Genomic DNA, 24,462 nt, shown 5'->3' with positions numbered 1-24,462 from the left:
AAATAGATATGTTTTTCATATTTAATACATAAAAAATGCTTATCATTTACTATCGAAAAAACGAACTTTTATACCATGTTCTATAGCTACATGTACATTGTTCGTGTTTTACATTCCTGAAGTGAAATACATTTTAAATATAGGCAATGCATATGTCTGGTTTCAATTTATATTTTATGCAGACACCATTTAATTGAGGAAATTGATAATGTTTAAATGGGTATCGTTTTTGATCGATTTTCATCCGACTAGACCTATAATTTTTCAAAATATTCTCGACTATCGTCTCCATCATTTAGACGCATGCCTTTTTAACATATATCGAAACGGTTTTAGATGATCAAGACTCATTTTCATTGTTAAATAGTATATAGAAAGCTATTTATAAGGGTATATTTCCATTCCTATTTTTTCTCTGTGATAACTCTTTGAAAGTTAGCGAAGTTGATTTCTCGATAATTTTACCGGAAAGTAAATTAGGCAGGTCGATAGGTCAGGAGCTAAGGAGGCCTAATATGCATGCAAATCTCGTGCGCATCTGTTTCTGTGTCTAACGCTGAGTAGGCCAAATATGCATGCAAATCTCGTACAGCAGCCTTTGTGTTTGACGTCAGTGGGCGAGGACTATTGAAATCGGCATGAGAGACCGCGTGTAATTTAAATCTATGTCTACATTTTAAAAGTCTAAATCTACACTTTTATTTCACAATGAAATGGAAATATAAGGAATCACTACCTAGTTAGTATATTGTGCCAGGGGCATCATGGATAGTTGGAAACCTGGAATAAGAACTAAATATGGTATATTACATATTTTTGCCCCCTTTCAGATTTCAACAATATTTGTGATAAAAGATGGACATGGGTCTACCTTTTCAATTATAACTTCATTTTATTGTTCTGATGTCCCCGTTGCCTAGCAACGTCCATGAAAAAAATGTTGAAAGCTCTTAGATTTGATATTTAACAGCTTTGGGAATTAATAACCAACAACAATATTTTCATTTTAGCTTTAATGATCATATGTACTGTTTGAAAGTTCCTAAACATTGCATTAACAAATTTATTTTGATGGGAAAAACACCAAAGCAACCACTCAAACCCATCTAAGCAACAGATATTCTTGTTTCATCAACTTTCATCAACAACATGAAATTGTTCGTACGTACAGCATGCTCTTGTGTATCGAATCAACTGAGATATAAACACTCTTAGTGATGAAGGTGTATTGCTGCATAAGTAAGGGAAGTTGAAGATAGAAAAGTTACAGTCATTACGTTTATTATTTAGCTTGGTTGTTAGTTACCATTAACGTCTTTTTAAGAAAAGTATCCAAGTATGAAACAGATGTGTCAGACTCCCTGGTATCTTTAATTTCAAGCTTACCACGATATATTGTATCGATATTTAAATTGAAAAAAACACTAATGGTAATCTAACAACCAAACTATATGATAAACGTGATGACTTTTTTCTATTGTCAACTTCCCTTACTTATGCAGCAATATACCTTCATCACCTGCATACGGAGTTTATATATCTCAGTTGATTCGATACGCAAGAGCATGCTCTACGTATGCACAATTTCAAAAACGAGTTAAATTATTGACAAGCAAATTGAAGAAACAAGAATATCAGCAGTCTCGTTTAAAGTTTCATTTCGTAAGTTCTATGGTCGATACAATGACCTTGTCAGCAAATACAATTTATCATTGAGTCAAATGCTGATTGACGTTTTTCATACCAATTGTTAGTCCATTATTTATACACTGAATTGACGACGGATTTTTCCCCGTTATATCCTGATCATGACAAGGAGCACACGGCGGGTGTGACCGGTCGGAAGGGGATGCTCACTCGACCATGGCACCTGATCCCACCTCTGATGTTTCGGGGGTCCGTGTTTGCTCAGCTCTTATTTTGTATTGTTTCATGGACTTTGAGATTGAATACTGTTCGTTATGTCCATATCCTTCATCGACGTAGGAATGGAAATTGCTATTGTTAATTGACAATACGTCGTCGATATATCTAAATGTCGAGTTGAATGCCACAGCAAGTGTTTTCTTCTTTTCATGCATAAGATTTTGCACAAATTCTGCTTCATATGAAAACAAAAATAGGTCTGCTAATAACGGAGCGCAATTGGCACCCATGGGAATTCAAATAGATTGTTTGAAGACCTGGTCTCCGAAAACCACATAGATATTGTCAATCAGAAACACAATCATCTTTTTATGTCAACTTCAGAGTACTAGTGTGTGCAATCAGAATGTGTTTTAATAAAATGATTTTGCAAATGACCAATGCCCAGGTAAGTAAATTTATGAGTTCCATTCTTAAAAAAGCAGCTGACAATGATATCATAAATCCTGGACTTTAATTTATCGTGGGGAATGGTTGTGTATAGAGTTGAAAAGTCGTAAATTTTTAAGCTGTTGATTTTGGTAAAATCTTGTGATCGTCCAAAAGTTTTGGGAATTTTTGAGTATCTATATCTGATTCACACCACGTCTTGAATATATTGTTGCTATATTATTGCACAATACTCTTGCAGTTTTTCCCTCACTAGTTCAATTTCTTAGTGAGGAGTAACGAAATGGCTTGGTTGAACATTTACTGGAACCCGCAATGTATCTTTGTTAGGACTTTTATGCAGTTTAGAAATCCAGTATATATAAGATAGGTCAAATTCATTTTGGCTCTGTCGGATTTTAAACATATTCAAATCTGACATATGATTTTGAAGAATTTCTTCCTTAGAAATGGAAGTATAAGTATAAGTAGGATTACCACTGGTAGAATTCAATCCAAGTTCTTCTAAAATACAATTTAAATAATGAGCCTTACATTTGAAGACGCTGTTATATGCTTTGTCGACAGGAACCAGTACATACTGATCATGTAATCTATCTAATTCTTTTTTCACTTCTTGATTATTGAACACAGAAGGATAAATGGTTTTTATATTGCTCCTCAATCTTTTAATACGCGATCTTAACATGGATCTGATACGTGTAATCCATTCTGACAAAGTGTCAACGTCTTCTTTTTTATATCTGGCTCATCGTTTTGAAAGAGAATAAATTGAAGTCGGCATAAATACTCTCAACACATACAAAATTAACGTAATTAGATAAAGGGTCGTACAACTTATATCTGTTTACTTGAACCACGTGGATTCTAAAATGACACTAACCTACACTGTAGGGTTTACGATGATAATTGAAATATGAGGAAAAAGCACTTCTCAAAGCAAAATAGCATAACTCTTCCATAATTAATCGTTAAAATTTTAGTCTGCATTCAGACGAGTTTAACAGAATTAAGTACAAATGTTGACGTTTTGTGTATTGGGGTCCAGGAATGAAAAATCCACCAAAGCATATGTTAATACAGCAAAATATAAAACAAAATATTTTTCTGCAGTTCCATTACAATTTGCATTTCAAATGGCAATTATTTTATATATCATTGGTGCATTTGTATGTTGAATTAACATTTATTCTTTCTTTCAAAGCCACGGAGGTACGAGAAATGATAGGTTGTATCAACAAACCCATGGAGTAGATCCTTCGCCAGCCACGCGTCTTCATCTCCAAACTATTTTTTTCATTATGAAAGTTGCTTTTCAAGCCCCATGTTCAGTTTCTCTTTTTTTGGTCTACTTTGTCAATGTAGTAGGCCTACTGGGCTTCCTTCTCTTACCATGCTGTTTTGTTTATGAAACTACGCATGCGTGCATAGCATGGATTGTCGAAAACGAACAAGTTGCGATGTAAATATTTATTGGCCATAAATAATTATTAATTAATTCTAATGAAATAATCAGAATTATTTACTTATGAATTTGTATTTTTCTAAAGTGTATACATTTATGAGTAGTAAAAAAAAATCCAAATCCTATCAGAATTTTTTTTCAAGCCTGTTTTTTGATGAGATGCGCCGTATAGTCACTTTAAATCTGCTAAAACATGCATGTTTTTAAAAGTTTATGTTATGTCTTCCACTTGGGAAATACATCACACTCTAATCACAAACATTCCGATGTAATATGTAGCATAAAAGCAAAGGCCCAACAATTAATATGAAACACGTCACCAAAAATACATAAAGGATATCGTAGTTGAATATTGAATGAATTCACGAGTGGGACAAATTTCGCACGAATGAAATTAATTACAAATCTAAATACAAAACATTGAATTTTATTTAAACTACATTTTTCGTTTGATTTTCCTTTTCCTTTGCCTTTTCTTTGCACATTGTCGTAGACTGTGATGTCACAGTAAAGTTGTTTAGACGTCCATTGCAATACAATTTTGTAAGATTGAAAAATAAATTGCACAACAAAATGATCAATTTAAACAAGAATGCTGATTTTCCTGTTTCAGCAACTTGTTTGTCAATAACTTACTTGAAAAAAGACGTTAATGGTAATTTAACAATCAAGCTTTATGATAAACGTGATGACTTTAACTTTTTATTTGTCGACTTTCCTTACTTATGCAGCAATATATCTTCATCACTTGTATACAGGGTTTATATCTGTCAGTTGCTTCAATAAGCAAGAGCATGGACTACGTAAACATATTTTAAAAAGAGGTAAGTTATTGACAAACAAGTTGCTGAAACAGGAATATCAGCATTTTCGTTTAAAGTGATCATTTTGTAAATTCTATGGTCGACACAATGATCTTGTCAGCAAGTGCAATTAATCATTAAGCAAAATGCTGACTGACGTTTTTCATACGAAGTTTTACTAATCCAGTTAAGCATAGAGATTCACGTCGAGATACTTTTGACTTCGCGCCGCGTAACCTCTAGTATCCATTATAAAAGTTCTCGCCGCTGAAACCCAAAGTGGAAATAAATTATTCAAATAAAACTTCATGCTTTAAATATTAACAAATATATGAAGAAAAATTGAAAGTTTAATTTTTTGTCAGTGTTTCTTTCTGATTTTTCTTTTAGATTATGTAATGTTAGAGTAGCTACTCTCATCACCTGCAATGAGAAAATGACAAAATTATGCACATACAATTCAAAAACAATATTGCCTTTGGCTACATAATTATGAATAAGGAGCTTGAAAATTATTTTAATTGTTTAATTTAAATAATGATGCATTTTGTCCACTTTGCATGAAGAAGGATGAATCATAAATTTGTGACTAGGGCATAAAAACTGATTCCTGGACATTTCAGAGGTGGGATCAGGTTCCTCTTTACAAGTCATATCCGCCATAAGCCTAATGTATTGATCAAGAAAAAGAACACATTGTAGTCAAATTAAAAGCAATAGAAGAGGTCTAACTATAGATATGAAACAGGTCAGCCGAAACATAACCCAGTGGTAAGCTATGTTACTCCTCCAGGGAACTTCACCTTATCTTTGTAATGTCCAGGGGTCCGTGTTGTATTCCATCTTCACACTGTTCTTATACTTTATAAACATCGATCACTGCTCGTTATCTTCCCCTTTTTATTGTTTAATATAACGGTCAAAGACTTTAAACGATGTTGTTGAAATCCCCGTAATACCAACTTATGTGTGAGTAGTTTGCCTCGGTTAAAAAATTGATCATACTCAGAGTATGCTCTTTGAATCAAAGGAAAAAATGAATGTCTATTCTTTATTTAAAAAAATATGTATAGACAGTCTTGTTAATATTATTTTCAATTTTCTACTTTTTACTTGTGATCTGGAAAAGATTTGTTGTATTTTCTCATGAGAACTATAAAAATATTATCCCTTATTACTGTAATAGTAACAAGACTAGTACTTACCCTGAGTATTGACTGTTTCAGTCTTCTTATCAACATCTGACACATCAATTAATTCCAGGTATTGCACTCTAAAAAAATGATTAAATTTAGCTAAAATACGCTTTAATAAGCCTTATTATACTTCAATGACCCCTATATATAAAAATTCAGAGAAATATGCATGGATTATTTAAACGCACTGCTGCATCGTAATATGATCAATACATGCAATAGATTTCCAAATTGTTAAGGTATTTACAACTTTGATAATTTTTCATAAATACCTATTTTCTGCTTTATTGGAGTCTGAAATGAAGCAAAGTAATTATACATTGTTAAAGAACAAACTAGCTATACTACATTGAAAAATTTGCTTCTTTGTTCGTGACATTTCATAATTATATTACCTTTTATCTTTTCATAAACATTTGTATCAGTTGTTTCTAAAAGAAACGAAGAAAAAATAATTGAAAGAAAAAGTAATATCAGCATATTCCGATGAAATTCAGATAGATATCAAACAAAAGTATTGATATTTATTTGAAAGACATACATATTCAGAAGTACATTGAAATATATTCTACTCTTTTTATATCAGTTGTGCAATAGACGTCAGATATTAACCTTTTTCAAAAAAGGGTAAATATTTGACATTCTTCATCATACAGTGAACTTTTTACAAAGATTATCTAATCAAGCAATACCTGTTTTTGAAATTCCCTGGTAATGGTGATCTTCATCGGAGATAATTACATTTGTTCTGTGTTCACTTTAAAAAAGTAAGTATAGCCATTACTTATCACTTATCAATTGAAGTCAAGGGAACCTTAGAAAATTTGAAAACACTTAATATTTTTCCAAGGAATAAGAATTGAAAGAATGTTATCAGACATATTAAAAAACAGACATTTTAACTGATCTTTATTTATTCAAAACTATCCCACTCTATTATCTTTTTTTAAATCATCACGTTTTGATTACTGTTTTAGGAATAAGACATGAAATAACAATTCTTCATGGAATTAAAAGACTTCTTAAATTATTACCTGCCCAGGGTCTCTTTATTTCTGTCTATAATAGGAAATACACTTTACACTGTCATATATATTTAACAATAACAGCATTTTTAACGATATTCAATGGATATCAAATAAATTAAAAATAATATCATCTATTTTATGCATATAAAATCAGATGACTTTATTTTACGGGAATAGGTATCAATTTTTGGTCGGGATCGGCTGCGGCCTTGGGTATTATATCAATCTCTCACCAGAGGGCGCGCTCCGCTTACACCTCTGTTGTCGTCTAAAAAGTAGCGCGGATTGTCAAATAATTATTTGTCGACAAAAATTGTATAAACATTGATTGTTTTGTATGATTTCTCAATGATGTTACGTGTTTTAAGCTCTTTGGTAGTAAATATTTCCTGACTTTGTCTCCTTGGTTTCAAAATAAAAATATGTGTAAAAATTCAGAACAAAATAGTGCCGTATATATTGAAGCTATTTTAATATATATCCAAATTTTGAAAGAACAAAAGAAGTACTATAGATTGATATTTCTAATTTCATTTAAAAAAATTACCAAGTTGGTAGAAATCTATAATTTATTTTCGTTTTACAAGATTCTTGTAATTTAGACAATAACAGAGGTGTTGGAGTGGACGCGTAAAACGCCCTCTGGTGAGAGATTGGTATTATATAAGTCGGAAAGCTCGGGCTCAACATTCTTTTCATCAACTTGCTGGATACAGAGTAGGTTGAATATTTCTTTGTCAAGTTTTTTCATAATATTTGTAAGAAATTTTTTGCATCGGTCATAAATATATTTAGATTTTGGTTAATGGATAATAAAGTTGTATTTTCTTAATGTTATTCTAATTCAGCGTATATATTTTCTCTGGATTGTGCTGAATTAACAGCCAGATTAAATGTGACACAACTGCCATTATGAATATATTGTTTCTATTTTTGCCCATAGCATATTCAACCAAAAAAGTTTGTCTCTAGTGAATTACAGTTAGTAATTTTTTGTTTGTTATTTACTTTAACGAGCGGCAATGCCTACCAAAAATAAGAATAACAGGAACGCAGACTGAGTGACAACGAGGGGAAAGCATCAAGGTCAAAAAGGTCAAGGCAAAAGCGACCAGCGGTAGCGGTTGACGATAATCCTTTGTTTGTTATTTACTCTAACGAGCGGCAATGCCTACCAAAAATAAGAATAAGAGGAACGCAGACTGAGTGACAATGAGGGGAAAGCATCAAGGTCAAAAAGGTCAAGGCAAAAGCGACCAGCGGTAGCGGTTGACAATAATCCTACAGTACAGGAACCAGGTCTTTCAGGAAGCATCGCCGCCCACAGAGAATATAGTTGGTGCCAGAAATTCAAACTCTCCCCCAGCACCTGTGCCTGCTTTGGCCATTGAATCTCAATCAGGTACAAGCATTGGTTATGAGAATCAATATGTAGATAGCATTCATTCACTATTGGCTAGCAATGTCTCTAACTCGTTGAAGTCTAAATCATTAGTTCAGCATACATAGAGATTAATTTGTTGTTTGATAACATTTCCCTAACAGAATCTTCAAAAAAAAAATTAATGAAAAAGGGGAGTTGGTCACCAGAGAGGTTGTTCAACCTAGCAATAAGATTCAAAATATCAATAAATGGACAGATGCATTCTTAGTTTACGCTAGCATTTATGCTTCAGCCCACCCAGAATCTTATCAGGGTTTGCTGAAATATTTACATGACATAAGACTCGGGGTATCAAGATGTGGAGAAGGGGATTTGGAATGGAAGAAATATGACGAGCAGTTTCGACTTCGCCGCAGAATCGATCCCACCGTAGATTGGTCTAAAGTAGACTATGAGTTATGGTTGATGTTAATGTCATCATCCCCACAATCTAAACTAACAATTAAACCAAACAGCTCAGCCTACAACAAGTGCTATAATTTCAACTTCAAGGGTCATTGTGACAGACCTTCTTGCCAGTACATGCACAAGTGTATTAAATGTTCTGGGAGTCATCCACAATATGTTTGCCCTCAATCTAATTATGTTGGTAAGTCCACAAGTTACCCAAGGGTACCACTGCAGCGGCATCCCTAAGTTAGACCCCTTATGTCACACCCAAACCAAACCCCAAGACCACAAAGGTATATGGGCCCTAGGAAATTCCCCTATTAATGTTGAAAAGTTAAATGAATATTTGCAACTATATCCAGACAAATATGCTGCTAATTATATAAAATATGGGTTTTTAAAGGGTTTTGAAATAAATTATAGAGGCTCAAGGTGTTAGTGTTTTCAAAAAATCTTAAGTCTGCAATTGAACACCATGATGAGTTGATGGAGAAGATAAATAAGGAAATAAAGCTTGGCCGAATCATGGGCCCTTTTGATCAACTTTCAATTTCTAACCTCCACATTTCGCCAGTTGGCATTGTCCCTAAATCTGATGAAGGGTGGCGAATGATTACCCATTTATCCTATCCTAGTTCCCAGGGGATCAACGACTTTATAGACCCAGATTTATGTACAGTGCAGTATGCATCTTTTGATAGTGTAGTCAATATGATCGCAAATTTGGGAAGGGGCGAATTGTTGTTCACTTTGTTGCTTATCTGTCACCTAAGAAGTGTTCCTATGCTAAGGCTAAATCTTATCTATCTTCTATTAGTTTTCAATGCCAAATCCATAATTGGGTTGATAAAACAAAGAACGTTTTGTTTGTAAAGGTTCTTGAGGGTATGAGAAGAAGGTATGTCTGCAGATGCAAGGCTACCTATAACCTTGCAGTTGCTTACTAAAGTTGTTAGGGTTTTACCGTGCATTTGTAGTGATAGTTATGAAACAAAATGGTTCAGAGCTGCTTATTTATTAGCCTTCTTTGGTTTTCTCAGAAAAGGAGAATTCACATTGTCTACTGGTAATAGTTTTCATACAATTTTACAAGTGACTGATGTTCAATTTCAAGCTAATGACTCCAAGGTTTTTGTACACATAAGAATGTCAAAATGTGAGCAGGATAGAAAGGGGGTTTCTTTAGCTATTGTTAAAAGTGAGGGAATCCTGTGTCCAGTAGCAAGTTTGATAGATTATCTTGCAGTAAGACCAAAAATTAAAAGGCCATTATTTATCCACTATGGAAAAATCCCCTTACCAGGTAGCATTTCTCTTTAGTTTTGGAAAAATCACTTCAAGTTTTGGGGTTTCAGGCGCATTATAGGGCCCATTCATTTCGTATCGGTGCACCCACTGCAACATTTGAATCGGGTTGCTCACAAATCTTGAATTGGATAGATTGAAAATAAATATCTGGTGGCAGGGATATTCAGGTTTGAATGTTTTGGGGCTTAAAAGAAAGCTTTTATTTTTTCCGACAGAATACGAGGAATCCCCTGACTTTTTGGCTATTCACTGTGGCGCAAACAATATAGGGTCAATTGATCTGTATACTCTCATTGAGAAAATTAAATCCCATCTAAAGATTATTAAGACTCACTTTCCACATTCTACTTGTTTGGTCACAGATGCTGCCACGAAATAAATGGAGGTACTCGGGGGACAATAAAGCAATGGAGCGATCCTGTCTTAAGGCCAATAAGGTAGGTGCTTCATTAGTTTTAGAGTTGGGGTTGTTACATAAAGTACTCTGATTTATTGAAAAACATGTCACAATTTCTGTTGCCAGATGGAGTACAGCTCAATGACCTAGGAAATAAACTCTCTTTATAATATCCAAGGGGGGGGGGGGCTAGAATTTAAAACAAGGCAATGTGTATCCTTGAACAAAACATAAAGAACATTGGTCCGTGGGGACTCTTTTGTCAGTTGCTTGGGTGCTCCCCCATGTGTGGTATGACTGCGAACTCTCCTTTGGTTGTTCGCTGTCATGTGGCGTTTTGCACACACCAAAGCAACTGAGGCCTACATAAACTTTGTATTGTTGTGAAGTTTTCACCATTGAACTGTGAAGGGGGTTGAAGTGTTGAACCATTTTATATGCAAAATATTTGCTGATATGTTGATATGATTTGTTTTGTGCTTGAATTGTGCATATAACTAATTTCACTTAAATAAGTAACCTTAAATAAGTAACCAACCAGGGTGGTCATTTTTGAACATGTGACTTGTTTGTGTTGATGAATTTTGTTGAATTTATGTGGATTTGCCCAAAAGTTGTGTGTATTACTTGGCATCCCACAAATACTATACCACAGCCAACGTTCGCCAAAAAAGGTTAAAACAAACATCTTGTTGTCATTTCCCTGTATAAATAATGCATTTTTCACTAATCCATGTTAAATATTACTTAAGTATCTTTTTCCCTGATGTCAAAATTATGTTTTCACCTTTTTCAATAAAAAACAAAGTTCGAAAAACAACAGGTAACTTACCTTTACTTCTCATAGGATATATATTTGATATTAATTACAACATTTATTTATCTGAATATTTACGAATCTAATAGAAGACAATTACAATCAAGTCTTTTTGTTATCTTGACTTTTTCATTAATAAACAAAATTGTGAAAAAATGCAGGGACTAACCTTCATTTTTTCTTTCTTTTCTGCATTTGCATAAAGCATAGGCAACGATCAGCAGAATAGTGGTAAATACAGCGCCACCTAACGTCCCTCCAATTATCTGCTCTGTAGGACATCCCTTACTTGTATCTAAGGAAAAAATCTGCTATTAATATGTTTACTAATTCCAAACTTACAGAAAGAGGATCAATGTACATACCCTCCATCCTTTCTGGGTCTGTTACACATGAGTGGTTATTGGACAGAGCGATGCCGTAGTGGTTTGAGGTCAAAACTCTAAATATATATACCGATCCAGGCTTCAGGTTGGTAACTTTATACGTGTTTATTTCTATATCATCTGTTATATTCATTTTTTCAAAAGATGCATTTACAAACAAGTTTTTATTTTCGCTGAGCTGAAGAGTATGGTGTATGTTACCAATAGAGTTTGTGAAGGGCGACGTCCATAAAATGTAGGCTTCTGTAGACCTACAATCAACATGTACCAATACCGACGCAAGTGGTGTATCTAGAATGAAACAAAGATATGGATTGTTTGATTTATATCATTATCATTCTTTTCCTGAATAACTTTAGTGTTCTGAATTAAAAGGTACAATATTGAAAGCTAAATATTCAATGTATTCACAGGAATTGAGACAAATGTCAAACATTATTATTAAAAGGTGTAATGTATAGGCGTTTGTTTCTTCGGCAGAATTGTAACACTCACATTGTACAGTTACATCAACAGAACCACTGGAGTTCCCAACAGAGTTTGAAGCTGTACAGGTATATGTACCCCCATCCTCAATGGTGGCGGTCTGTATAACGTAAAGTTGACCTGTGGTCACTACAGTGGAATTATTAGAATTTATCTTAGTCCAGCTGTACTTAGCATGGTCTTCTGGATTTTCAGTATAACAGTATATCCAAACATTGCTTTGCTCAGTTACTACCCTCAACATACTGCCTGGTAAGATTTTTACATCTGAAATATCTAAAATAGTCATAAAATTTTAGCGATCTCAAGAACATCCTTTAAATCCTTTCATTAGGAAAAATCTAAAATAAGAAAGATGTCACAGTCATAAGTATACACATCATTTGAGATTAAATCTGGTTTATAATACAAAGGATTTGCTTAAACATTCTGTTGTTGCTTTTGTTTTTAATTTTTGAAGCTGTTAGCATGAAACACGAGAAAAAGGCCATTTTCTAAAATATTTATAGCATTACTGATAATTAGCTTTTGTCATCCTTAATCTTCATAAATTCATTTTAAAAAAGACTACAGATTTCAAGATAACATCTACCTACAGAAACTTATTAAATCTTAAAATAAATATTAATTAACATCACCACTACTCTTATTTTTCATTTGAACAGAATATAAAAATCAGTTCAACAATGAAAAATTGTCAGCCCTTTAAATTAACAAGGTAATAGAAGAATGGAAAATGGCACCATCTCCCATTTTTTTCCTATTTTCTTTTCTTGGAAATGCATTGACAGAATCTTTACAAGAATCGAATAAAGAGAAAAGTTTGTTCCCATTATTTTATTTTAGTGGTAAGTTATGTATTGTAAAATGATTTTGGCTTATTTGATTTTTTTTAAATAAAACTATTAAATGAAATAATTATGAAAATTAAAGAAACTCAACTAATATGATTCTAGTACACACATTTCACGTCTATGGTATATCTGTTGGATTCTACACTACGTCCCTGAGTGTTGCTCGCTATACAATACACTTGTTGACCATTATCTCCTATCACGCCAGTAAACCGCAATACTGAGGTCGTTCTCACCAGGTCTTCTTGATTTTTATCTTCTGTGGGCGTGGCCTGACTGGTGACGTCAGAAGTTGCTTTAAACCACGTGATCTTGGCTGATGGGTTACAGTAGTCTGTTTGACAGGTTAGAGTTATCGTCTCACCTCTGTTGACTGTTAATTGAGACGGGGTCAAGACCAAACCAGACACAGGTACTGTAAATATAAATTCTTATAAAAGATTCCTTTCAAAAACAGTAAAAGTCAAATATCGTGATTAAATATGAAACAATAATAAAACGAGCTAATAAGCAATACATAAAGGGACATGTCTTTGCTTTTATGAAAAAGCCCAGAATTGTTTAAAGCTCATTAAAATTCAGAAAACTTAAGAAATAAAGATCTAGAGTGTAAAACTATTTGACAATCTGTTAATTGAAGGAAAGTGTATTTCTTAAAACAATGTTGAAACATGTCAAGTGTATAAAAAGAGTATGTCATCATTACTGCTCATCTCGTTTATTGTCAAGCAGATGTTTCTAGACATCACTGCTAATCTGGTTTACATTACCAACATAACAAAATTTTAAGCCATAGGAGATTGAAGCTTCAGATCGTCTTTACACTCCAATGAATTAATTTGATGACCACAATTCAACGTATACGTGAAGAAAACATACGGTATTTTTGAGCCACTTGTTATTAGGATTAGAGGAACTGAATACATAACAAACTAATACATTGTCATAGTAATGATGTTTTTTTTTTTCTTTTTAACTACCATGTATTTCTAATTCATAAAAAATGTCTTCGATTTAATGCTTTGAGATTATAAGTTATTTTTTAAAATTCGTTTGGATAAATTAAAAAAAATTCCACTTTATCTCATACGTGTGGGCGATACAGGTCGTTGGATAAACTTGTGCTTTATCAACGGGTAGATGCTTTATCAATAGCACTTCCGGTTTTGACACGATCCCTCGCTTCAAAATTTTATTTGAAACTTTTATTTGTGATCCCTATTATTGCCCTAATAAAATGAATGATAAAGAGCGATAATATCGTTAAAAGCCAGAAAAAGGCTCGTATATGTCAAAGAAGTGTCTTATTTTATCAAGGAACCTGTATTGGCTACTTAAAAAATAGTTACCCCCCCCCCCCCAGTTTAAATCGTTTTCATTTCAAAGTAAAACCTAGCAGTTAAGTTTTATTTTTATAAGATTCCTTTAACATCTCCAAAAATGCTTTCTTATATTATACTACGTATGCCTACCTAGTAACATAATTGTAACTTACCATGGATCAACAATGAATCTACCAGTAGGCCCCATAGCCTTGCCTATCACGTTAATAAAACAAATTTTGTACTGCCATCGTCCAAACGAGTTCATTTTCATGATCCAATGGTCCTTACAACTTTAGTCATAATTCCGTTGGATGTAAAGCTCCAGCAATTGTCACATTATGTTTTCAAAGACACAGATAGCAAAAATTCTAAATTTTTAACAAGATTATGTTTCTTTTTAATGTCAACATCAACGGTGCTACGTCATCAAGTTGTACGTCATCAATTTGAATTTAGCAATCATTCATGTAGTTTCACAGGGAAAGTTCAAAGTTTTGTTAAAATGAAAGTCGTTATGAGATTATCTTGAATATGTTCAACATTTCTATAATTGTTGTGATTTGATATTGGCTTTATCCAACTTTTTGAAATGGTGTATATTGCCGGTCGGCAAGCCTCGCAATATATACACCATTTCAACTCATTGGATAAACTTTATATCAAATCACACAATATAGATATCCTCTATTTATCATATCATCTTCACATATATATACTCTTAAGTAAATTCTGAACTTGAAATAAAAAAATCGGTGTTTTTTCACATGTAGATTTCATATTATGTTCCTTTAAATTGTCTTATTATGTTCACTTGTGACATTAATGATTATGGTATTGCTTTGTACGGATGGCGGTTCACAATACATGGTTATTTTGTGCCAAGAAGAATCAACAGTTAATGATATCCTGTAGGTCTGGTTGTTTGGACACTCTAATGAAGCAAATAACTGACATCCTGTACACGAAGAATATTCAAACATACAAAATCTTTTTCCATAACTGAAGGCAGCTCCCGGTTGACCATTTGCGTAGAAACATTCAAGAGATATTGTCTGGTTGAGAATAACATCAGATGCCGGTATTACTGACAATGTTGCTAATCCTAAAATAGATGATGAAAATATACACGACGTTTTATGCGTAAGGAATGAAGAATTAATGAGAGAGCAAGGTGAACAAAACTGGAAGCAAAATCTTATAAATCAAAATAACATATTGATCTTTACATGCATTGTCTTGTTATTAGACAGTGGTGTAATGGAAATAAAAAAATGTTCTTACAAATGTCGATGCACAAATCACTTTTCTATTTGTCTCAATAAATTATTATAGGAATCGTCAATTTCAATGGCGTATTGGCGTATTGGCGTATTAGTATTGTTTCTCAATACGATTTAAAGTGAAATATTCAAGTGCTTCCCTATTCTATCATTATTATGTTCATTACTTTGTACATTATCTTGATTATGTTTTTTACTTCGTACATTATCTAGATTATGTTCATTACTTTGTACTTGGATTATTGTACTGGTGTTCCATCCCTCCTGTCCTACTTGCCGACTGCAGTAGACTTCCTGGTTGTGAATGGGCTTTAACAGTGTCAGATTAAACAACCAAGGATCTCCAAAACTACACTCTATAAACGCCAATTGAGTTTCATTTGAACATGCTTTGAATGACCCACCACCGATACCAAATATGATACGGTTCCCCTTGTTGTCCAATGTAAAGAACATATAAATTCCACCTGAATCTGTGGAGTGACAAGTCAGCGCTAAAGATTGTCCCTCCTTCACAGTGGCAGGTGATTTGGGGGTAATTATAAGTTTTGGACCTTACAAAAAAAAGAAGTAATGTATTTGGTGACAGTTATGTAGAAATAAATTAAACAAGTGTTTGTAAGATGCTATAGAGTAACAAAACATATAGTAATATATTTAGTTTTGGCAAGCATGTAATTAAAAGAGAAATGGTTTTTAAAGATTTATTTCGGTAATTTGATATGAACATAGTTCTGTTTAGTATTGGAAAAGTTAATTGGCACATATACTTTTAACAATTATATACATGTAGTAGAATTGTGTTTTTTTAAATATGTAACTTACTCGTTATTATGAGAGTTCTGTTATCTATTGGAACTGATAAAAGCGTGTAAGTAAATATCCCTTCATCCTCCTTACTAGCGTTGGTGATGCATACAGAAACATGTGAAGTATTTGATTGACAGGAAAAAGATCTATTCCAGGCACCTTTAAGCATAAGACCTATTTCTATACTTCCACTAAACTGCATGCAGAGTACTCTCTCCTCTCGTAATATATCTCTATCAGTTGTTCTTATTTCGGCTTGGGGAAATGAAATACAACCTTCTCCCCCTTTTTCTATATACACTAAAGGCGAGGATCTGTCTGTAGGAAAATAAAAAAAAAACATTTTGAAAAATGTGAAGCCATATATTTAAGGCTCCATTTATCCACAGATGAACATGTCATATTTCTATCACTGTTGCTTTTCCTCCTGTATAAAAATGAGGATATCTTTTAAATAATGTATGTTTACCCTCTCCCGACTAAAGGTAAAACTTTTGGATCGGTAGGTAGGTGGGAAAATCTTTTCCCGGAAAATTTCAACATATTTGCGGACGGGATAAGAATAATAAAACGAAAAAACATCGTGTTCTGGGATGTAAAAAAAATCAAGTTTTGAGTCAAGGCATTCTAAGATGACTAGATTATTGAAATTTATTGATATCCACAAACAGAAAGTAAAAGGGTACAAATAAATCAATACTTCTAAAATCACTGAAGGTCTGCATGAAATGATTAATAGAAATAAATGAAATACATGTAACGTACTCACTGAAACAAAAGAAAACAAACAATACCCAAAATTGAACAAAGTGAAAATATCTAACGTCCATTGTTTAATATTTTATATTTCTTCCTGGTTTATCTATACTTATAAAATTAATCAATTTTGCAAAAAAAGCCCCGAAACGGCTGCCTACAAGAGTTCTTACTTAATCCTTTAGGAATATATTAGGTATTCATAAGATGATGTCCGTAAATTATAATTAGATTTCACTCTCATAGTAATTACGCTAAATTGAATTAAAAGTCTACTTTCATTTTCGGTTAAAAGCCTCGAAATAGCCCACAAGAGAAAAGGGTGGTGGTTCTGGTTGGCGGATCTACGTTGCTGGCATTTTTAAATGAAACTGACAACAAGCAATGTTTAATTATTTCATAAAACATCATTCATGAATTATACAATCACAACCTCATTTAAGGATAAATAACTATATACCCTCTCACTTTTGAAGCGGGAGGATATAATAAATTTCGATTAGTGGCGTTGGTTATTGTTTTACATTAAAAGTACAATATACAGCTAAACTTTAAAATTTCGAACACAGATATCTCGAATACCACGGATATGCCGAAGTAATGCTGCGGTCCCGACGAAAATTTGCTCCATAAATGATTAATCAAAATAAACCCCTATATGTCGAACGCGGTGGTGTGGAATACCACGGTTATCTCTAATCGAATTATATACCCATTTATGAACATCACATTGTACTATCTCGAAGTCCCAATAATTTTCCGCTCTGATGATAAAGTCCATTAGGTAAACTGAAACGCTTCATTGATAACACCCACCTGCCTGTCACGCACGGGTTACCTGTGTTCCTGTGATCAGCAGATAACAGCTCAATAATTATACGAGGTGTAACTCTAGCTTAAATTGATTTTAATTATGCAGGCCAAGTAATTATAATAAAACCAATCAATCAATCATTTATTTGAATCTCATCACCATTTTACAATAGCGTACAGAGACTACAAAAAACATATAGGTGATTTTATATACAACAATAGGTCTAGAAAGGCATGCGTGAGTAAGAAACTTAACAAAAACAAAAAAATTGTAGGTTACTATAAATGTGAAGTATGGGAATTAAGGCCGGGGAGCATATTTTATTTATTTTCTTTACAAAGGAGCACAATTTTCTTAGAAAGCAGTGTTTATTGTTGTTCATAATGTTTTTAAAACTAATTATATTCTGGAATTTTATGTGTTTTTCTGTTAAGCAAAGTTTTCTTTCTGTTTGTAGCGAGTTGCACTTTAAAATGTAATGAAACTCATCTCCGAGTTCTTTTAGATTACAATGGGGACAAATTCTATCTTGTCTTGGTATATTAAGCCAGCGTCCACTTTCAATTGGTAAATGATGATTACACGTTCGAAATCTACAAAATGTTATTAAGTCCTTTTTTGATAAAATATTAAAATAGTTTTCAAATTTTAGTTCGTCTTTGTATATTCTATAATTTAAAGCTTTGGGTGAGGTTTGAAGGATTGATTGCCAACTTTGTTTGAATTGATCCAATAATGTGAGTTTAACTTTCGCCTTTAACCATTTAATATTAATTGGGTTTTGTTCAAGCCATACATTTGAGAGTCCACAGTTATTTAAGATATTTCTAATATTTTCAAGCCAAACAATTTTCCCTCCTATTTCTTGATTTATAATGAAGCCTAATTTATAACATAAATTTGCAATTTTAATTTCCTTTCCAGTGATTAATTTTGACCAATAAGATATCATGCGCGTTTTTATTTGTATTTCCATGGGGTGTCGGCCAAGTTCGCCATATATCATAAAATCTGGGGTTGAATCTTTTAAATGGAGTAGAAGTTTACAAAATTTTAGGTGAACCCTTTCTATTATTACATTATTTGAAAATCCCCAAACTTCACATCCATATAACAAAATAGGTTGCACAATTTTATCAAATAGATCTAGCTGACACTGTATTGATAGGTTATGTAATCTTCCTTTTTTTAATACTTCGTATAGTGCTTTTGTTGCCTTTTCAGCTATTTTCTTTTTTGCCGTTTTAAATGAGCCAGATTTACATAATATAACTCCCAAATAGTTAAATTCTGTTACTACATCTATTTTCTTATCATCATACTGCATCTGTATATTTTCTTCACGTCTACTTTTACTGAATATTAATATTTTTGATTTGTCGATATTTATCTTTAAATTCCATTTTTTACAATATTTACAGAAGCTATCTAGTTGTTTTCGTAGCTCTTCAGAAGATTCTGCAACCAATACAGTGTCATCTGCGTATAAGATTGCAAATAATTTAAAAAATATATTTAGTTTGTTTTCAAACATCTCTGATATAGTTGATAAACCTTCAATATTGGATGCATTCAGGAAATCGTGTAAATCGTTAAGATACATAGAAAATAAAAACGATGACATATTTTCACCCTGTCTAACACCATTTGCACATTGAAAAAAATCTGACTGTTCTTGATTATAGACAATTCTGGATTTTATCTGACTGTACATATTCAAAATAATGTCATACATTTTGCCGTTAATATTGTGAGATAAAAGTTTAAACCACAATGCTTTCCTCCATACGTTATCAAAAGCTTTCTCAAAATCTACAAACAAACAAAATAGTTTTTTCTTTTTTGTTTTAAGAAGCTCAAATAAAATATGTATTGAGAATAAATTATCAATTGTTGAATAACCTTTTCTAAAACCTGTTTGATTTTCATGTATTACTTTAAACTCATCAGAAAATATATTTAGTCGTTCATTAAGAATCGATGTGAAAAGTTTTCCAACGCAACTTAGAATTGTAATTGGTCTGTAATTTTGTGGCTTACTTTTTTCGCCTTTGTTTTTATATATTGGTATAATATTTCCTTCTAACCAACAAGAGGGAATATTACCTGATGAAAAAATTAAATTAAATAATTTTTCATAAATTGGTAACATCATGTTCTGCGTTGCTTTGATATATTCATTTCTTATACCATCTTCTCCACTCGATTTACTATTTTTTAGCTTTTCTATAGCTTTTTTAATTTCATTCTGATTTATATATTTGTTAAGTTCTTGGTTAAGATCTATGCACTGTAAGCTAGAGATATCATTATCAACTATTTGGTTAATTTCTTCATCTATTTCCGGAGCTTTATTTAAATCTTTAAAATATCTATATAGTGTATCTATATCTATTGGTGTGTTTTCTTCATGTTTATTTCTTTTTTTATAATTATTAATTATTTTCCAATATTCTTTGGGGTTCTTATTTTTTATTTCTTTTAAATGTTTACTAAAATTGTTTCTATATTTAATCTGTTCTTTATCTATGACCTTTTTGTATTTTTTTTCATTTTCTTTATATTTTTTATGTGCATTTTCTGTACGTTTTCTAAAATAAAAAACTTTGCTATTCCGGTATTTTTTTCGTGCTTTTTCGCAAGTTTTTGTAAACCAAGGTTTAGAGTTCTTTGTATTTTTATTTATTTGTTTCTTTCTTTTACCGGTATTGACACCTATAGAATTTTTTGCTGCATCTATGTATATCTTATTTAATTTTTCCACAATTTCATTAATTACACCGTCCTTAGCGTTTTCTAACTTGTTTAAATCTAACAATGCTTCGACTTCATTTAGTTGATCAGTATCAATTGACTGTACATATATATGTTCCCTAGAAGGATCCCATGGTTTGATTTTTTCTACACATTCCGTTATATTTGAACAATTCATACTAAAATCATTTTTTTGTAGTTTTAAATACAAAGCTATAGGTTTATGAACATCAGAAAATAATTTGTTTTGTTCAAGTACTTGCATATTCATGATATACTTATGAATAAAATAATCACAAAGAAAATAGTCTACAGTGCTCGAACCTTTACACGTTACCTCTCCTAATGAGTTATCGCCAATACGTCCGTTTACAATTAACAACTTATTTAATTTGCACATTTCCAATAAAAGTTTACCATATGAGTTTTGAATTTTGTCTTCGTTGTTTCTTTCTAACACATCGTCTATAAGGAAATTTTCATCTTCCATGGTTTCAAAGATTTCACAAAATTGTTCATTTTTTTTATTATCAATGTTGAAAATTTCTATATCTGTTCCGGTTCGAGCATTGAAGTCACCTGCTAACATAACATATTTGTCACTATGTGCTAATTCTTGCATCTCTAGTTCAATTGCACTAAATAAATCCTTGTTACCGTATTTTGAATTTTCTGGAGGTATATATATATTTCCGATTAGTAGGTTTTTTTCAAAAAGCGTATATTTTTTTGAGATTTCTAACCACAGTACAGCTTTACATTCTGTTTCATGGATATTAATAAAGTTTTTTAATTCATTTCTATATGCTAATATTATACCTCCAGAGTTCACTCTACCATATTTAATTCTATTTTTCATCTTTATTTCAAAACCATCGATTTCAATTATATCTAAGTCATCTGTTTTTGTTTCTTGGAAGCACACTATATCATATTGCCCCACTAGCTCTTGAAACTCTGGATAGTTTAATTTTTTCTTTATTCCGCAACAGTTTAATGAGAGGATTTTTAATTCATTGTTTTTCTGCGCCCAGTTTCTCACGTTTGGTACATGTTCACACTCCCCGGAGAGTCCCTAGTGTTTTTCTGGGGTGGAATTGATTCTCCTGCGTTTGTTCGACGAGCTGCCGTATCTGCTAGGGGTGCGTTGTGGATACTTCAATGTCTCAGCTGGTCCGGAGTCCTCTGGGTCATATGGCCTTCCGTTCACGTATAAGATGTCCCTGACCAGTTTCACAGTTTCACCCTTGCGTCGTAGCTCCTTCATAATGGGATAGAGGCTTTTCCTTGCTTGCTCGATCTCGTCCGGAAATTGGCGATTTATTTGGAAGGGTTTCCCTTTCAATTTATATGCACATTGGAGTACGTAGTCGAGGTCACGTTGATAAATAAACTTTGCGACAATTGGTCGATTCCTTTTGTTGTTTTTCTGCCCAAATCTATGTACAACTGTGAATTCGATGTCGTAATCAATGTCAAGCTCTTCGGCTAAAAAACCTCGTAATGTCTCCTCTGTGTTCTCTGGCACATTCTCGTGGATACCTGAGAAAATCAAGTTATATTTCATGGATCTGCATCTGAGATCGAGTATTTGATCCGTTAGCTCTTCATTTTTTTCGATTAACTCCTCAATTTCGTTCTCTCTCTTAGATGCATAGTGTACAACTTTCGCCTCCATAGCGTCTAGCTTTATTTTCATATTCTGAAACTCATTTTCTGATTTGTCCACTTGCTCTTTTATCCTGTCAAAAACATTACTTATTCCCTGTAAGCTTTCATGAAACTCTGCGTTTGTTTGATTTATAGAACTTATTTCTCTCTCAATGGAATTTACTCTGTGTGAAAGCCTCACTACTTCTTCACACATTTCGTCGATTTTCTTGTTCCTTGTATCGATAACTGAGCTCATTTTATTGAGTCGATCGTTCAAGGAGACTCCCATATTTCTCACAAGCTCATATAATTTCTCTTAAGTAATTTCTTTCGATTCTTCACTTTCATATAATACAGCCCTAGCCTCTCCTAATATACTCACAGTTTCTTTTTCGGTCGACATTGTTGTTTACTAGTAGAAATGTTTGCTATAAATAGACGCCCCTGACTTGTAGAACGAGTTTTCTCAGCCCTATCGAACACGTACAATTGTTTGTTATCTTTGTTTACAGTAATTCAAGTCACATTTTTTACAAAACAGGAGTCAGTGTGATCAATTATTGCTATAAGTGCGATTAGAATACCTCTTTTCTTCGTTCTCTTGTCACAATATGGTAATTTAGCCCAAAATTTCTCTCTTCTATTTTAGTCCACCTTTCACATTCACATTCACGCATGCGCCGAAACCAGAAGTACTGTGAGCAATGAGCTCACTAAATGATACCCACCGCCTCCCATATGAATTTAATGACAGTGTCCATGTTTTGCTGTGGGAAACCCAAAAAATGTGTCAGGACAAAAAGTAAAATAGGAGGTGCACAATGTCAATATATAATAAAGATTCTTTGAAAGTTTTATCAAATTTCATTCTGTGGTATGAGAGGAGTTACGGATAAGATATGGATATCCAAAGCGTAATAGACAGACAAACGGACTAACCGATTACTATATACGCTCCCGCTTTTCAAAAGGGGGGGGGGTATAATTAAGATATTGTACTGAGGTACTATACTTTAATTAAAGTATGTTTATTCCTCCATGACATCTGATCCCATCTGTGGTGTTTTAGGTCCAGTTTTATTCTGATCCTATCTTGTATTGTGTATGGGGCTTTTGAACATGAATATTCTCCTTATCTTCATATATTTTATTTATTGTACTGTTTCTTAACTAACTGTACTTAATGCCGAAATTATAAATATTTGTTGTTTTTTTTGTTTGTTTGTTTGTTAAAAGAAGTTTTATTACTTGTGCTCTATATATTCTATTACACGACATATTAATTTGAAAATTTGTTTTTTGATTTAAAAAATACTTTTAAAACAATTATGAGAGAGATCATATTAATTACACAAGATTTAAAACTTTTTTGTCTCATTAAATTACTTGTTTAAACTCGGTAACTCGTATATACAGAAGATTCAATATATTGTAAATACATAGAGAAAATAGTTTTAGAGGAAATGTAAATTTGTTGATAATGATCGTGGAAATACCACAAGTAGGATCAGGTGCCTGAGAAAAAGAATCATCCATCAGCTTACTAGTAACAGAGAGTGTCACGTTTTCCCTGTAATCATCAACACCAATCCTCAAAGAGAACCGCCCGGCATCTTCCTTCTGTAAGTTGGTAATACAAATAGACATTTGTTCGCCTGATGCATTACAGCTAAAGGTTCTGTTCGGCCATCCGTTTGGAATTGGATAAACAATGCTAGACACACGATAACACAACGCTGTTCTATTTCTTACAATAAAATGTGTTATATCTTTTCCAATTGTGGAAAAATTTAGACAAATGTCATCTCCAACCTTCGAGTTCACGAGGATTCCAGAGTAGCCTACAAAACAAAAAGCGTTATTAATTTTTTTATAGCATTTTACTGTCTGTTGTTTATGTAAATGAAATAGTTAGAATCAGTACTGTTGTGAAATACGGTTATAACGTACATTAAAACAATACAAATTTGGAGCAGAGAAAACATGGACAACTAAAAACATCAGAGGTCGCATCAGCTGTTACGGTGGAGTATTGCCCTAGTATCTTCTTCAGATCTGTGACACCCATCATGTGTCTCTTGTCATGATTGGGCAAATAATGGTCTAACAGTTTGTGTAAAAAATATTAGTCAAACACTTTAATTGTGTCTCTTTCTACAATGCGGAAGTAGTTTTCATAA

General features: G+C 32.8%; 1 protein-coding gene and 1 long non-coding RNA gene across 2 annotated transcripts; both read right to left on the bottom strand.

Annotated features, from left to right (window-relative positions):
* Positions 1 to 4,460: 4,460 nt before the first annotated feature.
* Positions 4,461 to 6,599, bottom strand: LOC134252072 (uncharacterized). Its single transcript, XR_009988886.1, has 5 exons — positions 6,473 to 6,599; positions 6,176 to 6,211; positions 6,053 to 6,074; positions 5,790 to 5,857; positions 4,461 to 5,007 (listed from the first exon to the last, which is right to left on the bottom strand). It is a non-coding gene; the product is annotated as an uncharacterized LOC134252072 (long non-coding RNA).
* A 144-nt stretch (positions 6,600 to 6,743) lies between these two features.
* On the bottom strand, positions 6,744 to 24,125 carry LOC134252070 (uncharacterized). The gene is made up of 9 exons (XM_062734508.1): positions 23,827 to 24,125; positions 16,321 to 16,623; positions 15,723 to 16,049; positions 15,027 to 15,317; positions 13,000 to 13,305; positions 12,046 to 12,312; positions 11,530 to 11,841; positions 11,334 to 11,459; positions 6,744 to 6,839 (listed from the first exon to the last, which is right to left on the bottom strand). The coding sequence occupies exons 1-9, from the start codon at positions 23,927 to 23,929 to the stop codon at positions 6,811 to 6,813; spliced, it is 2,064 nt and encodes a 687-aa protein (XP_062590492.1). The 5' UTR covers positions 23,930 to 24,125; the 3' UTR covers positions 6,744 to 6,810.
* Positions 24,126 to 24,462: the final 337 nt, after the last annotated feature.

Source organism: Saccostrea cucullata, unplaced genomic scaffold, assembly GCF_032062105.1.
Source record: "Saccostrea cucullata isolate Sc308-1 unplaced genomic scaffold, CSIRO_AGI_Scuc_v1 ctg3347, whole genome shotgun sequence".
Lineage (NCBI taxonomy): Eukaryota > Metazoa > Mollusca > Bivalvia > Ostreida > Ostreidae > Saccostrea > Saccostrea cuccullata.
This window is presented reverse-complemented; position numbering and strand designations above follow the sequence as displayed.

Coding starts and splice junctions, on each gene's coding strand:
- LOC134252070 (XM_062734508.1), bottom strand. CDS start 23,929: ATGTCTATTTGTATTACCAACTTACAGAAGGAAGATGCCGGGCGGTTC. Junction 16,050..16,320: donor CAGAACTCTCATAATAACGA/GTAAGTTACATA, acceptor TTTTTTTGTAAG/GTCCAAAACTTATAATTACC. Junction 11,460..11,529: donor AGACCCAGAAAGGATGGAGG/GTATGTACATTG, acceptor TTTTTTCCTTAG/ATACAAGTAAGGGATGTCCT.